Source organism: Gorilla gorilla, chromosome 5, assembly GCF_029281585.2.
Source record: "Gorilla gorilla gorilla isolate KB3781 chromosome 5, NHGRI_mGorGor1-v2.1_pri, whole genome shotgun sequence".
Classification (NCBI taxonomy): domain Eukaryota; kingdom Metazoa; phylum Chordata; class Mammalia; order Primates; family Hominidae; genus Gorilla; species Gorilla gorilla.
The window spans coordinates 104,337,659-104,361,192 of NC_073229.2; the positions used below are offsets into that span (position 1 = coordinate 104,337,659).

At 36.0% G+C, this 23,534-nt stretch overlaps 1 protein-coding gene across 16 annotated transcripts in view; it reads left to right on the forward strand.

The window, feature by feature from the left end:
- BCKDHB (branched chain keto acid dehydrogenase E1 subunit beta) overlaps positions 1–23,534 on the forward strand; it is a 377,315-nt gene that overhangs the window by 92,662 nt on the left and 261,119 nt on the right. For 14 of the 16 annotated variants that reach the window (XR_010134301.1, XR_010134302.1, XR_010134300.1 and 11 more), the window contains 2 exons: positions 8,358–8,455; positions 10,529–10,639. Coding sequence is in view for 9 of the 16 variants with exons in the window: in XM_031012416.3 (XP_030868276.1) it covers positions 8,358–8,455; positions 10,529–10,639 (209 nt within the window). In the remaining 7 variants the exon portion in view is untranslated. Of the gene's footprint in view, positions 1–8,357; positions 8,456–10,528; positions 10,640–12,324; positions 19,584–23,534 lie in introns of those variants that run through there. The other 2 variants (XM_063707736.1, XM_055391980.2) reach the window with 2 other exon arrangements.

Sequence of the window (23,534 nt, forward strand, 5' to 3'; positions counted from 1 at the left end):
AGTGCAGTGGTGTGATCTCAGCTCACTGCAACCTCCATCTCCCAGGTTCAAGTGATCCTTATGCCTCAGTCTCCCGAGTAGCTGGGATTACAGGCACGTGCCAACATGCCCAGCTAATTTTTTTGTATTTTTAGTAGATATTGGATTTCACCATATTGCCCAGGCTGGTCTCGAACTCCTGACCCCAAGGTGATCTGCCCATCTCAGTCTCCAAAAGTGCTGGGATTACAGACATGACCCACTGCACCCAGCAAATATTTGGCAACTATTTTGAAAAGATTCCTAATTTATCTCATTATGCAAAAGAACTGGAAATGTGAGACTTACCAGTTAATTAATTATTGAAGAAAAAAATTAGACTGCATTTGAGTTTAAGTGGGTCCAAGACTTTCTGTTTCAAGTTAATATTGCTGTTCATTTAAAAATAACAGGTGATTTTTTTTTTATTTTCAGTGTTACTCAGTGATAATAAGAAAACATTACCCTCTGAAACAATAACAGTATAAAACATTTACGACCTTAAAATCATGTTTTATATGTACAAGTATCTCAGTTTAAGAAGTCTCCTGGCCAGGCGTGATGGCTCACGCCTGTAATCCCAGCACTTTGGGAGGCCGAGGCTGACGAATCACCTGAGGTCAGGAGTTCAAGGCCAGCCTGGCCAACATGGCAAAACCCTGTATCTACTAAAAAATAAAAAAGACTAGCTGGGTGTGGTGGCGGGCACCTGTAATCCCAGCTACTCAGGAGGCTGAGACAGGAGAATTGCATGAACCCAGGAGGTGGAGGTTGCAGTGAGCCGGGACTGTGCCACCGCACTCTAGCCTGGGCAACAGAGTGAGACTCTGTCTCAAAAAAAAAAAAAAAGTCTCCTGGTTACATGCAAGATATTAGCTGATTATGACTTAATATAATTATATTTAGACTGTTGATTGGTCATTGGTTTTCATTTAGTGGTCAAGAGTGTCTAGCAAAATGCTGACTGGCATATGCAGACACTGAATTTACATCTTCACATATTCATGTCTCTCAATATTCAGAACTCAGTTAAATTTATCCAGGAAGATAAGGAGGTCATAAATAGAATACCAAATGTGGTTTTGCTTCTTTTACAGTTAGAGAGCTTTGTTAATATCCTCATTTTCTTCATTTGTACTAGCATTTCCAAACAGAATTTGTTTCACAAGGAAGTATCAATGTATAGTGTCTCTGTCAGGCCTTGCATTAAGCCCAGTTTCTCATAGTCGGTTTTCAATGACATTTCTAATTTGGTATACTTTCTGTTATATCACAACTTATTTTCCCAGCCATCTAAGGGAGACTTGTTAAGGTGGGTCAACCTCATTTTTGTTTTTGATTTTAATATTAAAAATTTTGTTAAAATTTTTATTTTGAAATAGTTCAAACAAAAAGATTGCAAAAATAGTATGAAGAATTCATATGTACCTTTCACTCAGCATTCCCCCATGTTAACCTCATACATAACCACGGTTATATTGATCAATACCAGGACATTAGCATGGATACAATACTATTAACTGCTCTATTCACTTAATTCCAATTTCGTTAATTGCCCCACTAATGTCCTTTCTTTGGACTGAGATTCTATCCAGAGTCTATTTATCGTTCTTTCTCCTTAGTCTCCTTTATTCTGGGGAAGACAGTTCCTTTGTCTTTTTTGTCTGTCATGGTTGCCACATTTGGTCACCCCTTTTGTAGACTGCTCCTCAAATTGGATTTGTCTGATGTTTCCTCATGATTAAACTCAAGTTATGTCTTTTTGGCAAGAATATTATAGAAGTGATAGAAGTGACAGAGTGTCCATTTCAGTGCATCATATGAGATGATGTTTACTTGTTTTTACTCTTCTGTTATGAATATGTACCCCACTGCTAAGAATGCCAGCTTTTAGCCTTTGTGCATCTAATTATATTTATTTTTCAAGATTTGCCTTTTTAAAATGGTTTTCTTTATTTGCTGCACTTCATTTGATCTCTCACTTCTTTGCCTTCCTTTTGCCATAAATACTCAGTAAAACCTTGTCATGCTTATGGCTTGAAAGTCTATAGTATGTTGTGGGAGCCTCACCCACTGTTGCTCCCAGGAGTCCTCTCTGGTTTATTCCCTTGGGACACTGAGACCAATTTATTTTGTCCAAACATGCTCTCAATAATCACTGTGGGTTAAGTACTACCAAAGGTTGGCACTTTATTGTTATTTTATTTATTGAAAGTTAATTTTATCTTCTAATTAGATGGTATCTTCTTGCCAGCGTGGACAATTCTACAGATTTTTTTTTTGATTACTTGGAGACAGAAACAAATATTTTTAATAGTATCTTGATTTAGTCTTTCTAATATAGACTGTTAATCTTTAGATTTTTCGATAATTTAAGGTGAAGGGGGAGGAAAAGATTGGGTACAACTGTGTTTAGGGAATAATTTAAAAGTGATTACTAGAAGAAAGTGCACTTAGTTTTCTTGTTCATATATTCTTTCTTATCTCTAGCATCAGTGCTAAAAGTAACAGTTGGTATAGAAGTGAAAATTGTCAAAAAAAGACTGATTAATAACCTCAAAGCTGAAAGGAGATTACTAATTCAGAAAATGACAATTGTAATATAGAAATCCAATATTACTTTATAGTTGATTATCAGTTTTATACAGAAAATAATAGTGAAAAGAATAACTCTTTTTTTAGCCTTAATGACTCTGTCATTGAATTACTTCAAATTGTGATGATATTTTCTTCCTAAGAGCTGATTAATTTAATGTGTTCACACTTTGTTCCAATAATGGTCCTAAGATTACAGGCGGAATACTGGGACACAAAAATAACACAATATTTTGTCAGAGATGACCAAACTCATTAGATACAGAGACAAAGCCAGAATTGGGTTTCTGGTTGGGTAGATTTACCCCCATCCTACCTTTCCCCATTAGACTGAATTTTAACAAACCAGACAGGCTTTCTCAGGTATGGAGACTTCAAATATGCTGCTGTAATCAGACAGCATGAGCGAACATATTTTAGAAATATACTTGACTTCATTTTAAATAGAGAACATTTATGTTTTCTCACTATTTCATGTGTAATGCAATATGAATAAAGCCCTATCCGAGTTTCATGTTTGTGGGGAAACTAGCATTACTGCAGATTAGTGACAGGGCAGATAAATGACCTTATTATCTCTGTAATGGTAATAGTGTGCTTCACAGGGAAACTTGTGTTGTTAAGAGTGAGTTGTTATTTTGTTGCAGATGCTTTCTGCACAAGTTATTAATATATTGAATCAGAAGGATTGGAAAGTGCTATCTAGGGACTTAGGAATATAATTTATAAGTTTCAGTATTCACCTTTACTTGAAATATGTAAATCTGATTTTGTAGATGTATACACAAGCATAAACATGGTTTCATGCTTGTGTATACCTTTTCTTTCTTTATGGAATATCCTCTCTATTTTTCTTGTATCAAGTACCTCTGTCTCTAAGACCCACAGCAGTTGTATCCTCCGTGATGAAACCTTCTATCCCTGTAACCGAGTTGTTGCTTCCCTTTAGATTCCCAGAGCAATTTGTTCCCATTGCTATATTATGATTTTATTTGTTGGCTTATAAATCTATTTCCATCTTTGTAACTCACAGTTGAGCGTGTGCTTCTCAATGGCAATTCAGTTTTTCAATTCATATTCCAGCCTCTTGCATGATGCCTGCATATATTGAGTATGCAGCAACTATTCAATGAAAAATGTATATTAAACTTGGTATATATATATATTATTTACACACCTCACCTCTTCCAAAAATGTGTTTAAGATGGATTATAAGCAATATAGCAAATTAGAAGAAAACTGGAAGAAAAAAGGAGGAGGATGGGAAATAGAATGGGGCCAAGGATGAGCAAATTCACAGCATGAATCTCTAAGTGAATGTGTTGTATGAATGAGTGCGTTTGCATGTACACGGAAGTGTATATGTGGAAACTTACAATATACATTAAAAAAATCTATCCTGTTTGATATTTGCATTTTTACAATTTTGGCCTTGAAAAGATTTCTTATTTTTCTGAGTTGTTCATTTTGTCACTATTTATCTGATGCTGAAGTGTTTCTCTGAGGAATGCTTATTAGTCCTAAGATTCTAATGTAATCAGCGTGTGGTGAAATGGAGCAGTGTCAGTTAGTCCCACTTCTGTGAAAATAGGAATCTGTAATATGACTGTGTGTGGTGCTCTTTAGCTTCTGAAGATTCGTGCTCTAACTCCTGTCATCTGCTCTCTTTTAGAAAGCACATAGCCGTGGGGTAGGAATGCAACAAAGCTAACTTGGAATAATAACCTTTTCCTGGAATAAATAGGTTTTAAATTAAATTTAACTAAGAAGTATCTATGAATTCTAGCTTGCTCTCAGGTGACTTGTTTGCCAAATTTAAATAAATGGACATATTAAAATTAATTCTTATTCTCCTGTTCTCAGGATAATGTTTAAGCAAATCTAAGAGGAGGTTTTTTTTTCTTATTGTAAGTATGGTGTTTTTAAAATAGAGAATAAAACTTCGTTTGCTTTGTTATTCCTTAGTTAGTTGTTAAAATAATGAGCCCTTATTATTTGGGGTAATTTATTTAAGACAATAGAGCAATTAATTGCTCATTGGCAACCTGACAAAGGAAATGGGCCAAGATGCCAACCCATTTCTTGTGGTCTGCCAGCCCTTAGAATTGTGTGTTCCAGGGATTTGCTAATCACCAGCTGGTAACTGATTTACAAGGCGGGAAAGACAGGAGGACTCTTGAATCATGGCCACTTACAAGTAAGATGGAATGTGTATTGGCTTTAAGCCTTGTCTACTGGCATTCAGATGTTGCTGCCAGGGGAAAGACTTGATGATGGCAAAGAGCCTATGTGCTATCTTTGGTGCGTTTGTCCGATGTCATCAGCATTGTTCTTGACCCTCACTTTGGTTTAACAATTAAGACCTGCTAAGTAGAATATACTACTTCAGTGATATGTGTGTGCCTCCCTGTCTATTTGTCCACCCGCCCGTCCATTGATCTATCCATCTGTTCATCCATCCATCCATCCATCCATCCATCCATCCATCCATCCATCCATCCATCTATGCATCTATCCATGCAATGAATACTGGGGTTAAGCCATCAATGAATGGGCTAGAATTAACCTCTGAAAGCATTGTTTACAATTGGGGCTGGCAATCTTTTTCTGTAAACGAACAGATGGTAAATATTTTAGGTTTGCGGACCATACTGTCTTTGTTGGAACTAGTCAGTTCTGCTCTTGTAGGGTAGAAACAGCCGTAGACACTGTGTAAATCAATGGCATGGTTGTGAGCCAATGAAATGCTGTTTACAAAAAAATCAACTTGCAGCTATAGTTAGCCCACCCCTCATTTAGACAGTGGAAGTATCTGACTCAACATAGTTTGGGAGCTACACAAAAACTTTTAAAGAAGTGTATGAATGCTTATAAGTTTTCTAACACTGCTTTATGTTCCAGGGTTGTTAGCTTAATTATTGTCTATTTTGGAATTTATCTAAAACAGTAGTTTTATAGATTTTACTGTTTTCTTTTTTATTTAAACATATTAATCATTTAAATGATTTTCAGCTCTCACTGACACTGATTATATAAATGTCATTGGATTGGAAATCTACAAAAAAACAAGGAATAAAATTCACTACTGTATCACCCATAAAGCACCCATTACATTTAATAGTTTTTACTTATGAACATGATTTTAAAAACTACTTTGACATGGAAATATGGTCAAGATATATTGATGAGTGAAAAAAATGCAGATTGTAGAAGAGTTCTGAATAGTGTGTACAATGTGATTCTATTTGTGAAAAGAAAAAATATATGCATACACTAACATACGGTAAATATCTGAATAGATATGGAATCAGTTCTTAGTTTTCAAGCAAATGAAATCAACTCTCCAATATAAGCAGAAGAAATTTATTGAAGGATAATAAATTACTCACAGATTTCTGGAGTCCTTGAGAATCAGGTTTAGAGGCCATATATCTAGAAGCAATACCCCAAATAACTGGTTCTGCAAAGAGGCCCTGGCAACTGTCAGTCTGAATCCTTGATACTACTAAGCCTAGATGCCGGATTTGCCTCCACTGTTAGCAGTACTCCAGAATGAATTCTAGACAGTTACTGCTCTTCTGTGTCATCAGCTTCCAATTCAGAGTCTGCTGTGGGTGCATTGGATTGCCAGAGCCCAAGTTTTTTGCCCTGGCTGCAGAGGAACCTTAGCGGGGAAGCATGTGGAACTCACTTCTGTAGTGGACAAAGGGCCCTGCCTCCTAAGGTAGGGGATTTACCAAATGTAGGAAGAGGATTCAGAATCTTGGATGCCAGAGAGTGAGAGCTGTCCACAGCAGACTCCTGGGAAATTGTTAGCAGTGGTTACTTCTGGACGGTGGAGTTGGAAGGGCTAACTGGGAGCCTTCCAGAGGGAGGCTTTTACTTTAATTTTATTCTTCTGTCCTTTTTGAATATACATATATAATAAAAAAGTCCATGGGGAAAATGAACAAAAGGGAACAACAGTTTTTTCCAGCATTTCCACTGATAATATTTTCACATAAGAACTCAAGAATGGCTAGGCGCGATGGCTCACGCCTATAATCCCAGCACTTTGGGAGCCTTGGGGGGCAGATCACCTGAGGTCAGGAGTTCGAGATCAGCCTGGAGAACATGTTGAAAACCTGTCTCTACTAAAAATACAAAAATTAGCAGAGTGTGGTGGTGCGTGCCTGTAATCCCAGCTACTTGGGAGTCTGAGAATCACTTGAACCCAGGAGGCAGAGGTTGCAGTGAGCTATAAGATTGTGCCACTCCACTCCAGCCTGGGTGACAGAGTAAGACTCTGTCTCAAAAAAAAAAAAAAAAAAAAAAAAGGCCGGGCACATGCCTGTAATCCCAGCATTTTGGGAGGCCAAGGTGGGTGGATCATTTGAGGTCAGGAGTTCAAGACCAGCCTGGCCAACATGGTGAAACCCCATCTCTACTAAAAATACAAAATTTAGCCTGGCAGTAGTGGTGTGCGCCTGTAATCCCAGCTACTTGGGAGGCTGAGGCAGGAGAACCACTTGAGCCTGGGAGGCAGAGGTTGCAGATCACACCACTGCACTCCAGCCTGGGTGACAGAGTGAGACCCTGTCTCAAAAAAAAAAAAAAAAAAAAAAAAAAAAAAGGCCGGGCACATGCCTGTAATCCCAGCATTTTGGGAGGCCAAGGTGGGTGGATCATTTGAGGTCAGGAGTTCAAGACCAGCCTGGCCAACATGGTGAAACCCCATCTCTACTAAAAATACAAAATTTAGCCTGGCAGTAGTGGTGTGCACCTGTAATCCCAGCTACTTGGGAGGCTGAGGCAGGAGAACCACTTGAGCCTGGGAGGCAGAGGTTGCAGATCACACCACTGCACTCCAGCCTGGGTGACAGAGTGAGACCCTGTCTCAAAAAAAAAAAAAAAAAAAAAAAAAAGAACTAAAGAAGGCTTCTCAGCATAACTGGGCAGTTTTATCAACTTCGTACTCAATTTTATTTTGAAATTCAGTTTATAATTTTCTCCCAGATTCAGTCATCTCTATATAACTTGGTTGGGCAGAGAAGTTCATAAAACGGTTTTCTCTCAGATACCAGTGGCTTCCTTTTGGCTTGGTAGAGCTGATTTAGTTTATCTTTTTGAGGTCTACAGTATTCAGCTTTGAAAATTAAGGTGTTGTCAGTGACTCTGATTGATGAAATGTTCATAGATCTAAGGTGAAAAAATACAATCTACTTTAAAATTTGGCCCTACTATTTTTTCCAAACCCCCATAAATTTGCTACTTTCTAGAAAATTGATCTGAGAACTTAATTCAGTTTAATAAAGTTTTATCACATGTAATAACAATTTTTAAGAACAATTTTAGATTTACAGAAAAAGTATGAACATAGTACAACGTTCTTAGATACCACACACAGGGTTTGCCTTATTATTAACATCTTACATACATGTAGGATACAATTATAGTTAATAAACCAATATTGATACATTCTTATTGACTAATGTTCCTTCTTTATTACGATTTCTTTAGTTTCTAAAGTTTATTTTTTTGTTCCAAGATAGCTGATATATTTTATACATTTATATTGCATTTATTCATCTGTGCAGTAATGTCATGGAGCCATATCATAAATGCTATTTCTGTTTTAAGTAATACAGAATTTAGAGAAACAAAAAATAAAATAAAGCTTTGCTACAATGAGCTTCTTAAATTATTTTATGCACAAATGTCACCTCAGAAAAAATGTCCTTTTTTTTTTCCTGTTCTGTATTTAGCGGAAGAGGTCCCTATAGAACCATACAACATCCCACTGTCCCAGGCCGAAGTCATACAGGAAGGGAGTGATGTTACTCTAGTTGCCTGGGGCACTCAGGTGAGTAGCATTGATCCCAACTGTTAAAACCTACGTTGTGCTTGGAAGCTCTCATTTTAAATCCTGATACGTAAAAAATTGAAAATGATGTTTTCTTTATATCTCAGATTAAGTCTGGTGCTACTGATGCTGATTTCTTTTTTCCCTCAACTTTATTGGTGTGCAATTGACAAATGAAATTATATATCTTCAAGGTATATATGTGATGATTTGATATATGCATACATTGTGAAATGATTACCATAATCAAATTAATTAATGGATCCATCACCACAAATAGTTACTATTTTGTGTGTGGGGGTGGGGGCAAGGACACTTCAGATCTATTATTTTCCCTAGTCACTGCTGTATATTAGCTCCTGAGAACTTCCTCATCTTATAACTGAAAGTCTGTGGTACGGATTTCTGAGTGAAGGTGAGGTGTCTATATATATTAAAATGTATGCACATGTGGTGGCCATAAATATATTACAACAATGTATTAATTAGAAACACATGTCTTTTGGAATACATGTATACCCACGTTACTTTTGCTGCAAATGGCTATAATCTTTTTCATCACATTTCCTGCCGTCTCTCATGATTACTTTGCTGCTCATGTGGACCCATCCACTGGCCCAGCCTCAAAATTCCATATCTTTCTTTTTTTCCAGTGACCCTCTCTGCTGATCCACTTCATTTTCCCCCCGACTTGCTGTCACTTTGCTCTACCTCCCAACTTTTTCTCTGGCCACGAACTCCTATCTCTTCTACTTTTCTCTCTCCTTCTTTTACAGATATGGTCAGTTTTTATTTTTCTGTATAAAGGAAATCCTTATTTTAGGAAATTTAGGGCAATGCAATATAAAGAAGATAACAAAAATAGTTTTCAATATCACAAGCTCCTACTCTCCTTTCCTTTTAATTTTTGGCATGGAGAGCTAGAGTCCTTATGGTTTCTTACCTTCAGTGGGGTAACTCTGCTGCTTGGCGAGTTGTATCCCATTGATATTGTCCTTGGTGGGTGTGGCAAACCTTTTTGCTATCCTTCTGTCCACTTTTTGATCCACATCTCTGTGGTCAGCTCATGACCTTACTTCTCTTTTTAATAGGGAAGTTAGAGTGTATTAGGTATTAATTCACATAACTTGCTCTTCCTCTTGCTTCTAATTCTTTCCTTCTTCCCTTTGTCTTTGAAGAAGAGGTGTCTGGTTTACTTAGCAACCTCTGCAAATCAGTTTCAGACTGCGTTCCATTTTACCTTCTCCAGGACTGTAGTCTATTAGCTAGTCCCTCTCTCTCCTGCATCTTCAGTTTTCCATTTCTTGTTGCTCTTATTTAAAAAGTTATGTTTCTGTTCACTATTTAAAGAACTCCTTTCTCCTTAAATACGATTACATCTCCCTCCTTTTAACACTGAACTTGAACAACTGTTTTCTAGTGTCTGTATTTAATTTCTTAAATTCATTATATTTTTGTAGCTGTGAGTTCTATTCCCACTAATTTACTGTTTTTGTCAACATTACTGATCTTCTAGTTGTTTAAATTCAGCTCTTATTCCTGCTATGGTATGTGATACTGGCTGCTATCCCTATGAAATCTTTTCCTCTTAAGTTTCTGCAATACACTGTCTCCTGGTTTTCTTTGTAGCTCTTTAACTGTTCTTTTTATCTCCTTTTTTTCTTTCCTTCCCTCCATTTTTCCCTCCCTCCCTCCCTCTCTTTCTTCCTTCCTCTCCTCTTGGTCCATTTTTTCCTTAAATGTTGGTGATTTTTACCCTTTACTTCTCCCTCTACATGCTTTCTACCTATTTGTGTGACTTCATTTACCTTCTACATGCCATCTTTGTAATCAGTATCTGTGGTACTGACTTCTCTCTCTAAGCACCTCTTTCCTTCTGTTTTCTAGACATCTATACTTGTTATTTTCGCAGAATATGGGATTCAACATATTTAAAACAAATTTATAAATTCTCCATGCAGATCAGTTCCTGAGACTTTAAATACTATCTCTAATAGTGATGTCAGCATTCAACTAGTTTTTGAGGCTAGAACCTTTGTAGTCATTCTCTGCATATTTTTCTCTTTATTTCAGGTTCATGTGATCCGAGAGGTAGCTTCCATGGCAAAAGAAAAGCTTGGAGTGTCTTGTGAAGTCATTGATCTGAGGACTATAATACCTTGGGATGTGGACACAATTTGTAAGGTATGAGTATAATGGTGATAGAATGTCGTTTCCCTGAAACCTTTGGCCAAATATGTTGTATATTTGCAAATAATTCTTTTGAAATTGTGAGCTACGTGAGCATTTTCAGTTGATTTAAAACTTTTAAATTTGCAGCATGAAAGAAAGTTGTATAAACAGCTTCATGCTCAAGGAAACAAATCACTATAGAATTTATTTTTCCTCCTGTAGTTTCCTTTGTTTAAAATATTACAAAACGGGGTCCTTTATGCAGTCACCTTGGGTTGAATTGTGTGAGTCATAGAGCATATCAAGGATGCCGAAGGCACCTGTGTTTTTGACTTCTTATTAGTTATGGTTCAGTAAGCTAGGTTTAATTTAGTCAGGTAAATTAAGTGATTTGGCTGAATTTTCGTTTATCTTCTCTCCAAAAGTAATGGGGATGGATTTTTTAAAAACATAATTCTGTATATAGTCTTAATACTGTGGATTACAGTCTAAGGGTTATGTGGAGATTCTGGCTGCTCTAATTTACAGTTTCTGTCTAAGTAGCCTCATGACCTTTGGCCTGATTACATTGGTCTTGTTTTTACTATTAAGATTTACATAGCCAGTTCCCTCTTAAGAATATAGTTTAGCTCTCATTTACCTCTTTATATCCAGTATCTTTCACACCAATGTCAAGATAATTTAAGAAGCATCTATTTTCATATTGATACAAAGAAGGTTAAGCACTCTGTTTGTAATAGTCTTATCAATTAAGTCTAGCTACATGTATTGTAAATTATATGTACCTAGTCTTAATAGATAAGTACAATAGATATATGTACGATTAATAGATAGATGTACAATTACATGTAAAATTGTAGGAAACAATGACATGTATTATTTTTTCTTGATATACTGCTATAGTATAGGGCATTTTGTATTTACCACTTTTAAGAGCTTTGGCATTCTCATAGCTTTTACAGGCTATTTCTTGGGTTAGTTACATGAAAATAACCTGCAGATACTACTGTAAAAGTATAGCCTAGGATGTTTTTAGGTGAAGAGTGTTTTATAATTTAGTAGAAGATGTAAGATTTGTTATAGTAAATGTTTCTGAAGACTCACTTGACACCATCTAAACACTTGACATGCTTACAAATGATCCCGAGCCATTCTATTTGTAGTTGCTGAGTTATTCATAGCTTCATGCAAATAACGCTTTTTGCAGGCATTTTCAAATCAAGTCAGACACCGGGTTTTCTTTCAAATAGCCAAACGTTCCAAATTATAGTTAAACTAGAGTTGGCTTCTTGTTTGCAACATGTATCCACCACTTATCCTGGGGTTTGTATTTTTAGTGTAGATGGTGCTTTTATATGGGGATATGATGTTTTATGATGGCGCAGTGCGGAGGGCATTCACATATGGTCAGGGCAAGCACTTTTAGAACTTTATTTACGTATCTATCTATATATATATATATATATATAAATAATACCTTAAACATTCAAAAAGCATTTGTAGCAGCTTATTGTAAAGCACAAGTATACTAATACTTCATTTTGGCAACCGTGGAAGCAAAGAGAGTAGAGTTAGGGGCAGAAAGAAGGGTGAAGTTGTTTATATTTACATCGGTAGCAGTTTGCTTTTGCATCACTGTGTTAAATCTACTGGTCGCATCTTTGTCTGATCCTAGAATGCAGATCCATTTTCCTTAGGGCTCTATCCTACTGGGAAAGATGAAAAAGGAGACAAGCGATCTCTACTGAATGAGAAAGTGATGCATCAGACCTCTGACTTATTAGCGTCATTATTTTGTTTTGTTTTGGGATGCTTTCATCGCGTTGTGACAGTGAAAGCCAGCTTCTTGATTGCTTTGGGTCTGTTTGAGACTCTCTTCATTGCTGATGATGGTACCTCTCCTGTTTTCTTTTGATGTATCAAAAGAGGTAAAATTTTGATACTTAGCTTTTTCCTGCTAGGATTTAGAGATGATTTTAAAGAAGAGGGCCCTATAACCAAATATTTATATGGAAAACGAGGGTTTTTTTTCCCCCAGAGTGAAGCTTTTTTAATTCATCTTGATGAATTCTATAGTAACCAAAATTTATATTATAATCTCTTTTAATTAGCTGTGTTTTATCAGTTGTTTTTGTCTTATGACTCATTAGATCACTGAGTTTTATTCATTATGTGTCAACTAAACCCCAATGTATATCTTTTTGAATGCCTGATCAAGAAAAGAAAGCATATTAAAGGCAAAAACGATTCGTTGAACACACATTATCATACTCTATACACTAAAATGCCTCTGGGACACTTGAGGAATTCGTACTTCTTGCTTAATCCTTGATACATGGTTTGGAAGTTATAAACCAAAATAAATATTTGCTCGGGGATAGAGAAAGGAGCAGAGTCTTTGAATGTTGCTCAAGGGAGTTAAAAAATTAGAGACTTAAATGGTCCTAGAAACCACAGCTAGTTTTTCCACTCAATTCTGAACTTGATATTAAAAAGCTAAGCTGGAGACTTCTGAAAAGCACGGTAGAAAATTCTTGAGTTTTGAAGTGCTTAAGAGACAGAGACCTACCCTGTGCCATGGGTGTGTGTGTGTGTGTGTGTGTGTGTGTGTGTGTGTGTGTGTGTGTGGAGGTGGATTGGCTTAAGAGAATCAGCTGTGTGAGTTCAAAGCCCTGAAATGAGTGGCATGTTGACACCGATGACCTATAGCTGCTTTTTAGTTGGCTACACTTGCTATTTGGTCTCAACCAGGTGTGTAGAATCCAGGTATATAGAACTCATATTTTGTGGGGCTGTAGTGACAAAATTGAAATTTTGAGGGGATTTAAACACATACTTGGCCTTTTATTTGCCAAATTCTAAAGGTGTGAATGGTGAAAGGTAAGTAGAAAATATCTGGAAAGTGAAGCTATCACTTGATAATGAAGTGACAAAGACCAATCATACTCTCAATTGAAAGCCATGGAGAGTTAGGTCTTACAATTAGAGGCAAACCAGATGTAGACCAGGTCATCTCAAACCCACAATACAGCCTCTACCCCTTTGAATTTTTTATTGAATTATGTACTTTTACTCTATCTGCACAGCAGAGCAAGGAGTCAATCCTCTCATTATCTGGAACTTCTATAAACCAGCATTCAATAAAAAACTAAGTAGATGAAGAGACAGGAGTATTTGATCAATAACAAAGGGGAAAGAAACAATAAAAAGCAGAAGCACAGCTGATCCAGATATTGGAGTTAGCAGACAAGAACATCTTGATTGTTATGCTTAGGAACATAGAGAAAATAAGGAACAAAAGAGGTAAGAGGGTGGAGAATTACCCTAGAAAGTTTGTGTGTGTGTGTGTGTGTGTGTGTGTGTGTGTACATGTATGTATATGGATCAAGTAAACTTTGTGGAGCCATCAAAAAAATATATATCTGACAATAAGAACTCAATGAATAGGCTTATAACATATTGGACTCAGTAGATGATAGCAATAATGAACTGGAAGGCTAGTTAATAGAAAATGTCCAAATTGAAGCACAAGTCAGAAAAGAGGATAAAACACATTTGGGATCTGGTCAAAAGATCTGTCTTATATACAATTTGAATTCCAGAAAAAGAAGAGAGAGAAAATCTCTAACAATATCTGAAAAAAAATTCTCATGAAGATTTCAGAACATCATTACAGAAGCTTTGTTAACTTTTAAGAAGATTATATTCAAAGAAAACCACACCTGTATGCACAATGGCATAACATCTTAAATTGCTGACTGTGCTAGCCTACAATTCTATATTCAGTGAAAATATCTTTTTAAAATTAAGATGAAATAAAAATAGTTTAGGCAAACAGATATTGAGAGAATTTATCACTAGCAGGCTCTCACTAAAAGAAGGTACTGCAAGGGAGCTCCCTTTGGCAGAAGGAAAGTGATTCTAAAAGAAAATATGGAGGAGAGCATACACTATAGCTTAGTATTGATTATCCGAAACAGTAGTCATAATTTTCTGTGAAAGTTTAAGTTTAGTGAAGTTTAAGTTAAATATATGGAATTGAAATGTAAGACAATAAAACACAAAAGCTAGGGAGTCTTACATGGAGTTAAAATATTCTGTTGTTCTAGGATTATTATGAAGTGTAATGTTCTGATTAGGTTATAATCAAGGATACAAGTTATAATCTCCAGTGTAACAACTGAAATAACAGGGAAAGAATGCATATCTAGCAAGTTAATAAGAGAACTATAAATTAATAAAAATATTTGGTTAATCCAAAATAAATAAGTATGAAAAATGGATGGGTCAATAGATAACAGATGATAAGATGATATAAACCCAAATATAGAAGTAATTAAATTAAATACAAAAAGATTAAATAAACGTAGTAAAAGTCTAAGATCCTCAGACTTCATGAAAAACAACAACCACCACCATGTGTAGCTTAAAAAAGGCGTACTTTAAATATAAGGACATCAAAATGTTGAAAATGGAAGGATGGAAAAAGAAAGCTGGTGTAGATACACTAATTTCAAATAAAGCATTAAGGCAAAAAGGACTACTAGAAGTGAAAAGGAGCATTTCATAATGCCAAAGGGACCAGTCCACCTTAAATATATCATAATCCTAAGTCTATTTCATCCTTAATAACATAGTTTGAAAATAAATAAAGCCATAAACTAAACAAAGAAAACACAGAACTCAGAAGAGGTATGAACATATTCACAGTTACAGCAGGAGACTTTAAGACATCCCTCTTAAGTCTTGCTTAATCAAGCAGACAAAATCTCGTGAAGTGTATAGAAGATCTGAACAAAGCAATTTGTAAAGTTGTCCTAATTGTGCACCAAACTATCAATAGAATATGTAGCATTTGTCAAAATTGGCCAAATGCTGGGGCATAAATATAACCTTAAAAAATTCCAAAAGCTTGGAGTCATTGAGATTATGTTCTCTAACAATAGTGGAATTCAGTTAGAAATCAAGTGAAAGAAAAGGACAACTAGAAAAGCCTCGACTTCCTACAAATTAAGTACCTTACTCTAAATAACCGTGGATTACAGAAGAAACTCAAAAATTAGAAAAGAAACTGGACTGAATGTTAATGAAGATACAATATATCAAAAGTTTCAAGAACCAGCTTAAGCCATGCTGAGAGGAAACTTTATAGCTGTAAATATATAAATTTAGGAAATAGGAATAAGAATTAAAAAAATTTATGATCTGAATTTCCATCTCCAGAAAGAAAATCAAACCTACAGAAAGTAGAAGAAATGAAGTAATTAAGAGCAGAAATTACTGAAATTGAATCTGTAGAGTAGAGAAATTTAATAAAGTAAAATTTAGATCTTTGAAGAGATTAATGTAATTGATAAACTTTTAACTAATGGAAAAAATAGGGTAGAAACAAAGGACAAATATTTGTTTGTATGATGAAAAGCCCACAGACAATGGTAAGACAAAGAGGATGTTATGAATAATTTTACAAATAAGTTTTGAGTAAAGTTGACAATTTCCTGGAAAAATATAAGTCATTCAACATTGATACAAGAGGAATTAGAAAATCTGAATAGTCATGATCTATTAAAAAATTAAATTTAATGTTATTAACTCTCATACAGAGAAAACCCCAGGCCTGAATGGCTTTATTGGTGAATTCTCTAAAATATAGTCCTTATGCAAACCCTTACAGAGAGTGGAATCAAAGAGAAAACTTTCAAATTCTTTTTATAAGGCCAGCATAATCTTAATATCAAATGTATTTAGGACAGTATAAGAAAGGAAAATTATAGACAGCTTTTAAAATAAATGTAGAGCACATAATGTTCATAAATATTCACAAAGCAGTTGATACAATTCCTCATGTTAACAGAAAACAGGAAAAAAAACCTGACTACCTTGATAGTGCAAGAGAAGTATTTATTAAAATTCAATATTTATTCATGATTAAAATTTCATAGCAACCTAGAAATGGAAGGTAATTATCTTACTCTGGTGAAGATTAGTTGCAAAATGCCTGCAGCAAAAATTATAATTCCTAGTGAAATTTTGACAGCTTTCCTCTTGATATTAGGACTGTCTAGGGAAAAATTTCGTGATACATATGTCAGAACTTTACACAGAAAATCACAAAATATTATTTAGGAAAATTAAAGGCCCATAAACTGAAGCATATAGCGTGTTAGTGGATTGTAAGGCCAAGAAGAGCCAGAGCAATCTTGAAGAAGAACAAAACTGGAAGACTTAATTATCAAATGTTGAGATGTGTTATTAGTGCTGTAGTAATTATAACATTATATAGGTATAAAAATACACAAATAGACCAATGGAATAAAATAAGAGTCTAGAAACAGACCTGCTGGTTATCTGATTCAGGACAAAGGTGACTTTGCAATTTTGAGAGGAAGAGGTAGTTTTCTCAATAGAGGATGTTGATTCATTTGGGTACTATGAAAAATAATTATATTAACTCTTACCACACAAGCATCAGTTACAGCTGAGTTGCAGATCTAATTGTGAAAGGAAAAAATAATGCTCTTGGGAGAAAGCATAGGTGAATATGTTCATGTGATCTTGTGCACTAATAAAACACTAACGTTAAAAAAGGGCTGATAACATTGTGCTTCATTACATTTAAGAAAATTTATTCATCAAAAGGGTGCCAATAAGAGAGTAAACAGGTAATCTACAGATTTGGAGAAACTCAAGGAAACTTATATCTGGAAATATAAAGTACTTATACAATCAAAAAGAAAAGACCAATATCCAATAGAAATATGGGTAACAGTCTTGAAAAGGTACACTAAGTGTTGGCAAGAATGTGGAGCAATTCAACTCTCATAGACTGTTGTTGGTAACATAAATTTGTACAACCATTTTGGAAAATTGTTTGGCAGTATCTACCTGAACCTTATAACCTAGCAATTCCAATCCTGTATGTGTATATATGAAGAAATATACAAAAAAAAAAAAAACCAGAAGCGTTCATAGGAACATTACTTCTAGTAGCCCCACACTGTAAACTGCCAAAGTACTCATCAACTAGAGAATGGATCAATAATAAGTAAGTATAATATTGTTCAGCGATGAGAATAAATGAACTAAAAATGTAATGGAATAATGTGTATTCATCTCATAAACACAAAGAAGCCAGACTCAAGTAAGTACATACTGAATGATTTATTTTATATAGAGGTAAAAAATAGACAAAACTAACTGATGATGTTAGAAGTCAGGCTAGTGATTATCATGAGAGTGGTTAATAATTGGAAGAGTGTGTAAGGGCTATGAGTTGCTGGTAACAGTTTCTTGTTCTGAGTGCTGATTATTCAGGTTAAATTTTTGAAAACTGAGCAGAACATTCATTTGGTGCACCTTTTTTGTATATATGTTAAACTTGAACAAAATTTTTAAAAAAGAAATAAAAAGAAGCACTATCTTCTGTTTAATTCATTTCCTTTACTTCACATTGTAGTGAGCGCTTTTATGGACTCAGGGAGAGCCTTGGTGTCCTTAGCCAGGAAGAGTTTCCTTTTATCATGCAGCTCTGTCCACACCCTTCGTTCAGTTTCTCCCTGCAACTCAGCTCAGCTGTCATGCTGATGTGAAACAGGAGCTCATAAGTAGGGCTGTTCTCTCTCAAGCCTTCCCAGGAGTAAGAACAGTGGTTAAGGTTATGGGCTTTAATGGACTTTCCTGCTGACATGCAGACCACATTCAAAATGAGTTAAAAAGTGAGCTGCAGTGTTAACAAAGCAGTGGCCAGGCCGAATAGCTGTTGAGGTGCTGTCAAGCTTGAAAGGAAGATTTTTCTTAAATAAGGAGAAATTCAGAGAAGCTGCCTTCAAAAATAAGAACTTGATTTTGGCAGGAGAATAAACAAAAGGCTTTGAAAGAAACTCAGATTCTCAAGCATCATTGTCATTTAACCTAGAATCAACTACATAACAACACTGCAAAAAAAGAACTGAAGCACAATCATTTACAAGGTCTAGGTGATTTTCACATATCTATAGAGAAGAAAAAACTGACACTTATAATTCTGACATGTTTAAACTTTACCTGAAGATTAAATTATGCTAATTATTAAAATGTATAAGAATTTGCCTTTATACCGTACAGTCTTTTTAATTTATCTTTTTCTGGTGTGTCCTGCCTCCCAGATTAAATTCCAAAGCATATCCTGCTGGCTTTGCCTACATAATATGTCCAAAATCTGACCACTGCTTGATCCTGCTCCAGACTACTAGCATTTCTCACCTGGGTTTTGGCCATAGCCACCTAACAACTGTCTTGTGCTTCTGACCTTTCCTTGCCATAGGCAGAGTTGAGACTTTTAATCTGAGTCATATCATGTTCCTTCTAGTTTCAAAAGGCCTCAGTGATTTCCCATTGAGAGAGAAGTCAAATTCCTTACCATGGCCTACAAGAATTTACCTGATTTCATCGCTTTCCACCTCCTACCACCCATCCACCCTTTAGAAAATGTTCTTTCTCCAGCAAGCCCCTTCATTCACTCTGTTATTCTATCAGGGGAACCTGCCCCCGATATTTCAACATAGATTCTTTCTATTTTCCATAAGTTTTGGCCGGCTGAGAAATAAAGAGAAAGAGTACAAAGAGAGGAATTTTACAGCTGGGTCGCCGGGGGTGATATCACATATCAGTAGGACTGTGATGCCCACCTGAGCCTCAAATCAGCAAGTTTTTTATTTATTAAGGGTTTCAAAAGGGGAGGGGCTGTAAAACAGGGAGTAGATACAAAGATCACATGCTTCAAAAGGCAAAAAGCAGAACTACTAATGAGGGTCTAACAAAGAGCACATGCTTCTGAGGGAACAGGACAAAGGGAAAAAGCAGAACCACTGACAAGGGTCCAACAAAGATCACAAGGCAAAGGGTAAAAGCAGAACTACTGATAAGGGTCCAACAAAGATCACAAGGCAAAGGGCAAAAGCAGAACTACTGATAAGGGTCTATGTTCAGCAGTGCACCTATTGTCTTGATAAGCATCTTTTTTTTTTTTTTTTGAGACGGAGTCTGGCTCTGTCGCCCAGGCTGGAGTGCAGTGGCGCAATCTCAGCTCACTGCAAGCTCCGCCTCCCGGGTTCACGCCATTCTCCTGCCTCAGCCTCCCGAGTAGCTGGGACTACAGGCGCCCACCACCACGCCCAGCTAATTTTTTGTATTTTTAGTAGAGACGGGGTTTCACCATGTTAGCCAGGATGGTCTCGATCTCCTGACCTTGTGATCCGCCCGCCTCGGCCTCCCAAAGTGCTGGGATTACAGGCTTGAGCCACCGCACCCGGCCTTGATAAGCATCTTAAACAACAGAAAACAGGGTTCAAGAGCAGAGAACTGGTCTGACCACAGATTTACCAGGGCGGAGTTTTTCCCCACCCTGATAAGCCTGAGGGTACTGCAGGAGACCAGGGTGTATCTCAGTCCTTAACTGCATAAGACAGACATTCCCAGAGTGGCTGTTTTAGACCTTCCCCCAGGAATGCATTCCTTTCCCAGGGTATTAATATTAATATTTCTTAAAAGAATTTAGCGATATGTCTCCTACTTGCATGTCCATTTATAGGCTCTCTGCAAGAAGAAAAATGTGGCTCTTTTTGCCCGACCCCGCAGGTGGTCACACCTTATGGTTGTCTTCCCTTGTTCCCTAAAAATTGCTGTTATTCTGTTCCTTTTCTGGCGCTCTGATTTCATATTGTTCAAACACACGTTTTACAATCAATTTATACAGTTAACACAATTATCAGAGTGGTCCTGAGGTGACATATATCCTCAGTTTACGAAGATAACAGGATTAAGAGATTAAAGACAGGCGCAAGAAATTATAAAAGTATTATTTGGGAACTGATAAATGTCCATGAAATCTTTACAATTTATGTTCCTGTGCCACAGCTCCAGCTGGCCCCTCCATTCGGGGTCCCTGACTTCCTGCAACATCATTCTGTTAGGCACTACTCAAATACCATTAAGGCCTTCCTTGACCAGCTTATTTGATACTGAATCCTATCAAGACTTCCTTTCACCTTTTCCTTCTTTCCTCTTCTCTGTAGTGATTAGCATGAGCTAAAATGTTACGTACTCTTGTTATTTACATTGTTGATCTTTCTTCCAAGTTCTGTGACAGCAGAAATTTTTGTCTTTTGGTTCAAAAATTCCCAGTACCTGCAACAATGACTGTGATAGGATTGGTGCTCAATAAATACTTGCGGAAAAGTAATAAATATTAGCAAGAGAAAGTTTAACAATGCTATGAAAACTGTTGTAATATTAAAATGTTTTCAATTTGGTGCTTTTTCTTATTCTTGGTGCTCATAAAAAAGTTTAAAAAGTAACTTTAGAACAGTATTCTATGAATAAATACATTAGTTTATTCTAAATTGAAATATTTATTTAAAAGTTTTAAGTTTTGCTTTGACCTTGCATTTGATTTTTCTTAATGGTTGTCTATGTTTCATAATGGCATATAGAAATTATTTATTTGAATTCTTATTAGAATAGGAACAATTTATCTACTTTGAAAGGCAAAGTGAAATTGACTGTACAGTAAACTTCAGTTATTCTTAATTTCTAAGAAATGAGTTTTATGGATAATTACATTTTCTGAATAGATGGGAGTTACTATTTGTATACCAGCTTTTAAAACTGGGTCTGTCCTGAATTTCGTAGCCATCACAGCCACTGTGCACTGCTTTAGATGAGGGTTCTTCTCTGTTCAAATACACCCTGTTACAAGATACTGTCTCCCAGTCTTCCCTCCCCCTCACTCTCTGCCCAAAGCAATCTCCTACCTTTTTGAAGTTCTTGGGAAGTTTTTTTTTTGTTTTTTGTTTTTTTTTTTTAATTTTAACAAACTTAGAAAATGATAGAGAAAATATCTTCATTTCTGTTCCCTCCATTTTTCTCTCCAGCTCTTTTTCCTGCTTTCCCTTTCTTTTCTCTTTTAAACATAGGTTATGTAGTAGAAGATGAAGACATACTCATAGAAATGAATAGTTGTACTTTGGGTACATATTGGGCATCTCTAGTCTCAAGATATTTTAGGGGTAGTCTATCATAGGAGCAGGACAAGGCCTTAGGGGAAAGGAGCTAGAAGTAATTCAGCTGTGGCATGAGGGAGTGACTGTAGCTGGGAGGGAGGGCTCAGTGTTCTTAGATTTAGCATTTTTCCTCCCATCCTTTCACCCCAATTATTTCCATTCTTGCTATAGAAGACTTCATTGGGGGAACTGGATAATAGCAGGACAGGCACTAAGGCTGGCAGAGTTAGTGGGAATGGAGATGATCAGGGAGCAGAGGTCTTCAGCAAAAAAGGAAAGGGAAATTGTAGAGCTGGAATGGGGAAGGAGTCAAACCTTAGTAATTGGATGAAGGACCAAGTTTGTTTACTCTTTGCATTTGCACCTGGGTGTTAATCACCAAGTATTTGTGAATGGTGCAGAAGATGTTCTGAAGACCCATAGATTAAATTGGAAATTTAATTCTGATTTATTAGACTGAATAGCTTTAAACTGGTTTTATGGAGAAGTTGAAGAATTTGTCTATAGAGAATCTCTAATATTTAAGTATTGCCAGTTAAAATATACATTTTAAAAATTGGTTACTTGAACTTAAGTGAATAATTCCGTGACTGAATACTAGCTATTTTGTTTGAGGCTATGTCTGTTTGAGGGGAGCAGAGGGGGACAGAGAGTGAGCTAATGAAATCAAGAACATTCTCAAACAGTTGAGGGGTTGGGATGGAAAGGGAGCTAGTAACTACCTATAACCACTAGAGGCCTCTCTTAGGCCAAGTTTCATGGATAATACCACTAGGTTTCCACAGCGGGGCCTGGCTCTGCCATTGTAAATTAAACATGTTATAATTCTGAATAAATAGTATGACAGTAGTTTTATTCTAGGGCATTATTATAATGTAACCTAAATGGTTTAGCTTATATGTCAGAATAACTGATGATCTCGTGAATTGAAAACAACAAATTAGAATTATTTTCTCTCTTCTTTTTCTCTAAACCTTTAGTTAAAAATGTAATCAAAGACTATTGCTAGGTAAAATTATATGTCTTCTTGACCGTACAAGGATATATGGGTTTAAAATTATTCTTGTTACATGTTGTGTTTAATTGTTGAGACTAGTTTATATTTCTGATGGTAGACTATAATAAAGTCATTTTAAGTCATATGTTAAGAATTATGTGTATTTCTTTCATGCTTATAATAAGCCTCTAATATAAAAAAAACTAAGAAATGATTCAAAGATCTGTTAGACTTAAATGCTTTTCCTTAGGCATAGGGAAAAATGGTCTCATTTTGAGTTTGGAATTATTTTGGATATGGTTTGACCTTGCAGAGAAAACAGGTAGGGCGGTGCCCTGCTCTCAGATGAGAATAGTTTGTTTTTCTGTTCCAAAACAGGATGGCTGACAGTTTGAAAGTTGGTCCCTCCTGCCAAGTCATTCTTCCTGTAGGATTTTCTTTGTCATGATCACAACTAGTTAGTTGTTGTACTAATTGGAACAAGTTATAGGCTGTTGGATGCTATATTGGGATGTGGCTACTACATTGATTGTCCTGCCTGACAGCCCTTGGCTACTTCCTTTAAGTCCCATGAGGGCAGGGAATTTTGTGTATTATGTTCATTGCTATATCTGCAAGAGTCTTGAAGAGTTTAGAATATAGTAGATGCTCAGTAAATATTTGTTGAACCATCTAAAAAATAACATGTGGCATTTGGTTTTTTAGTGAAAGAAATTAAAGAAGGAACTGGTAAATCCTCTAGGAAGAAAATACACTGAGATTATCAGTCATGCCATGGGGTCTATTTTTATTGTGATTTACATTTTAGGTACATTTTAAAGAAGATTAAAATAATAACTATGGGTTCTGACTTAATGTTATATATATATAC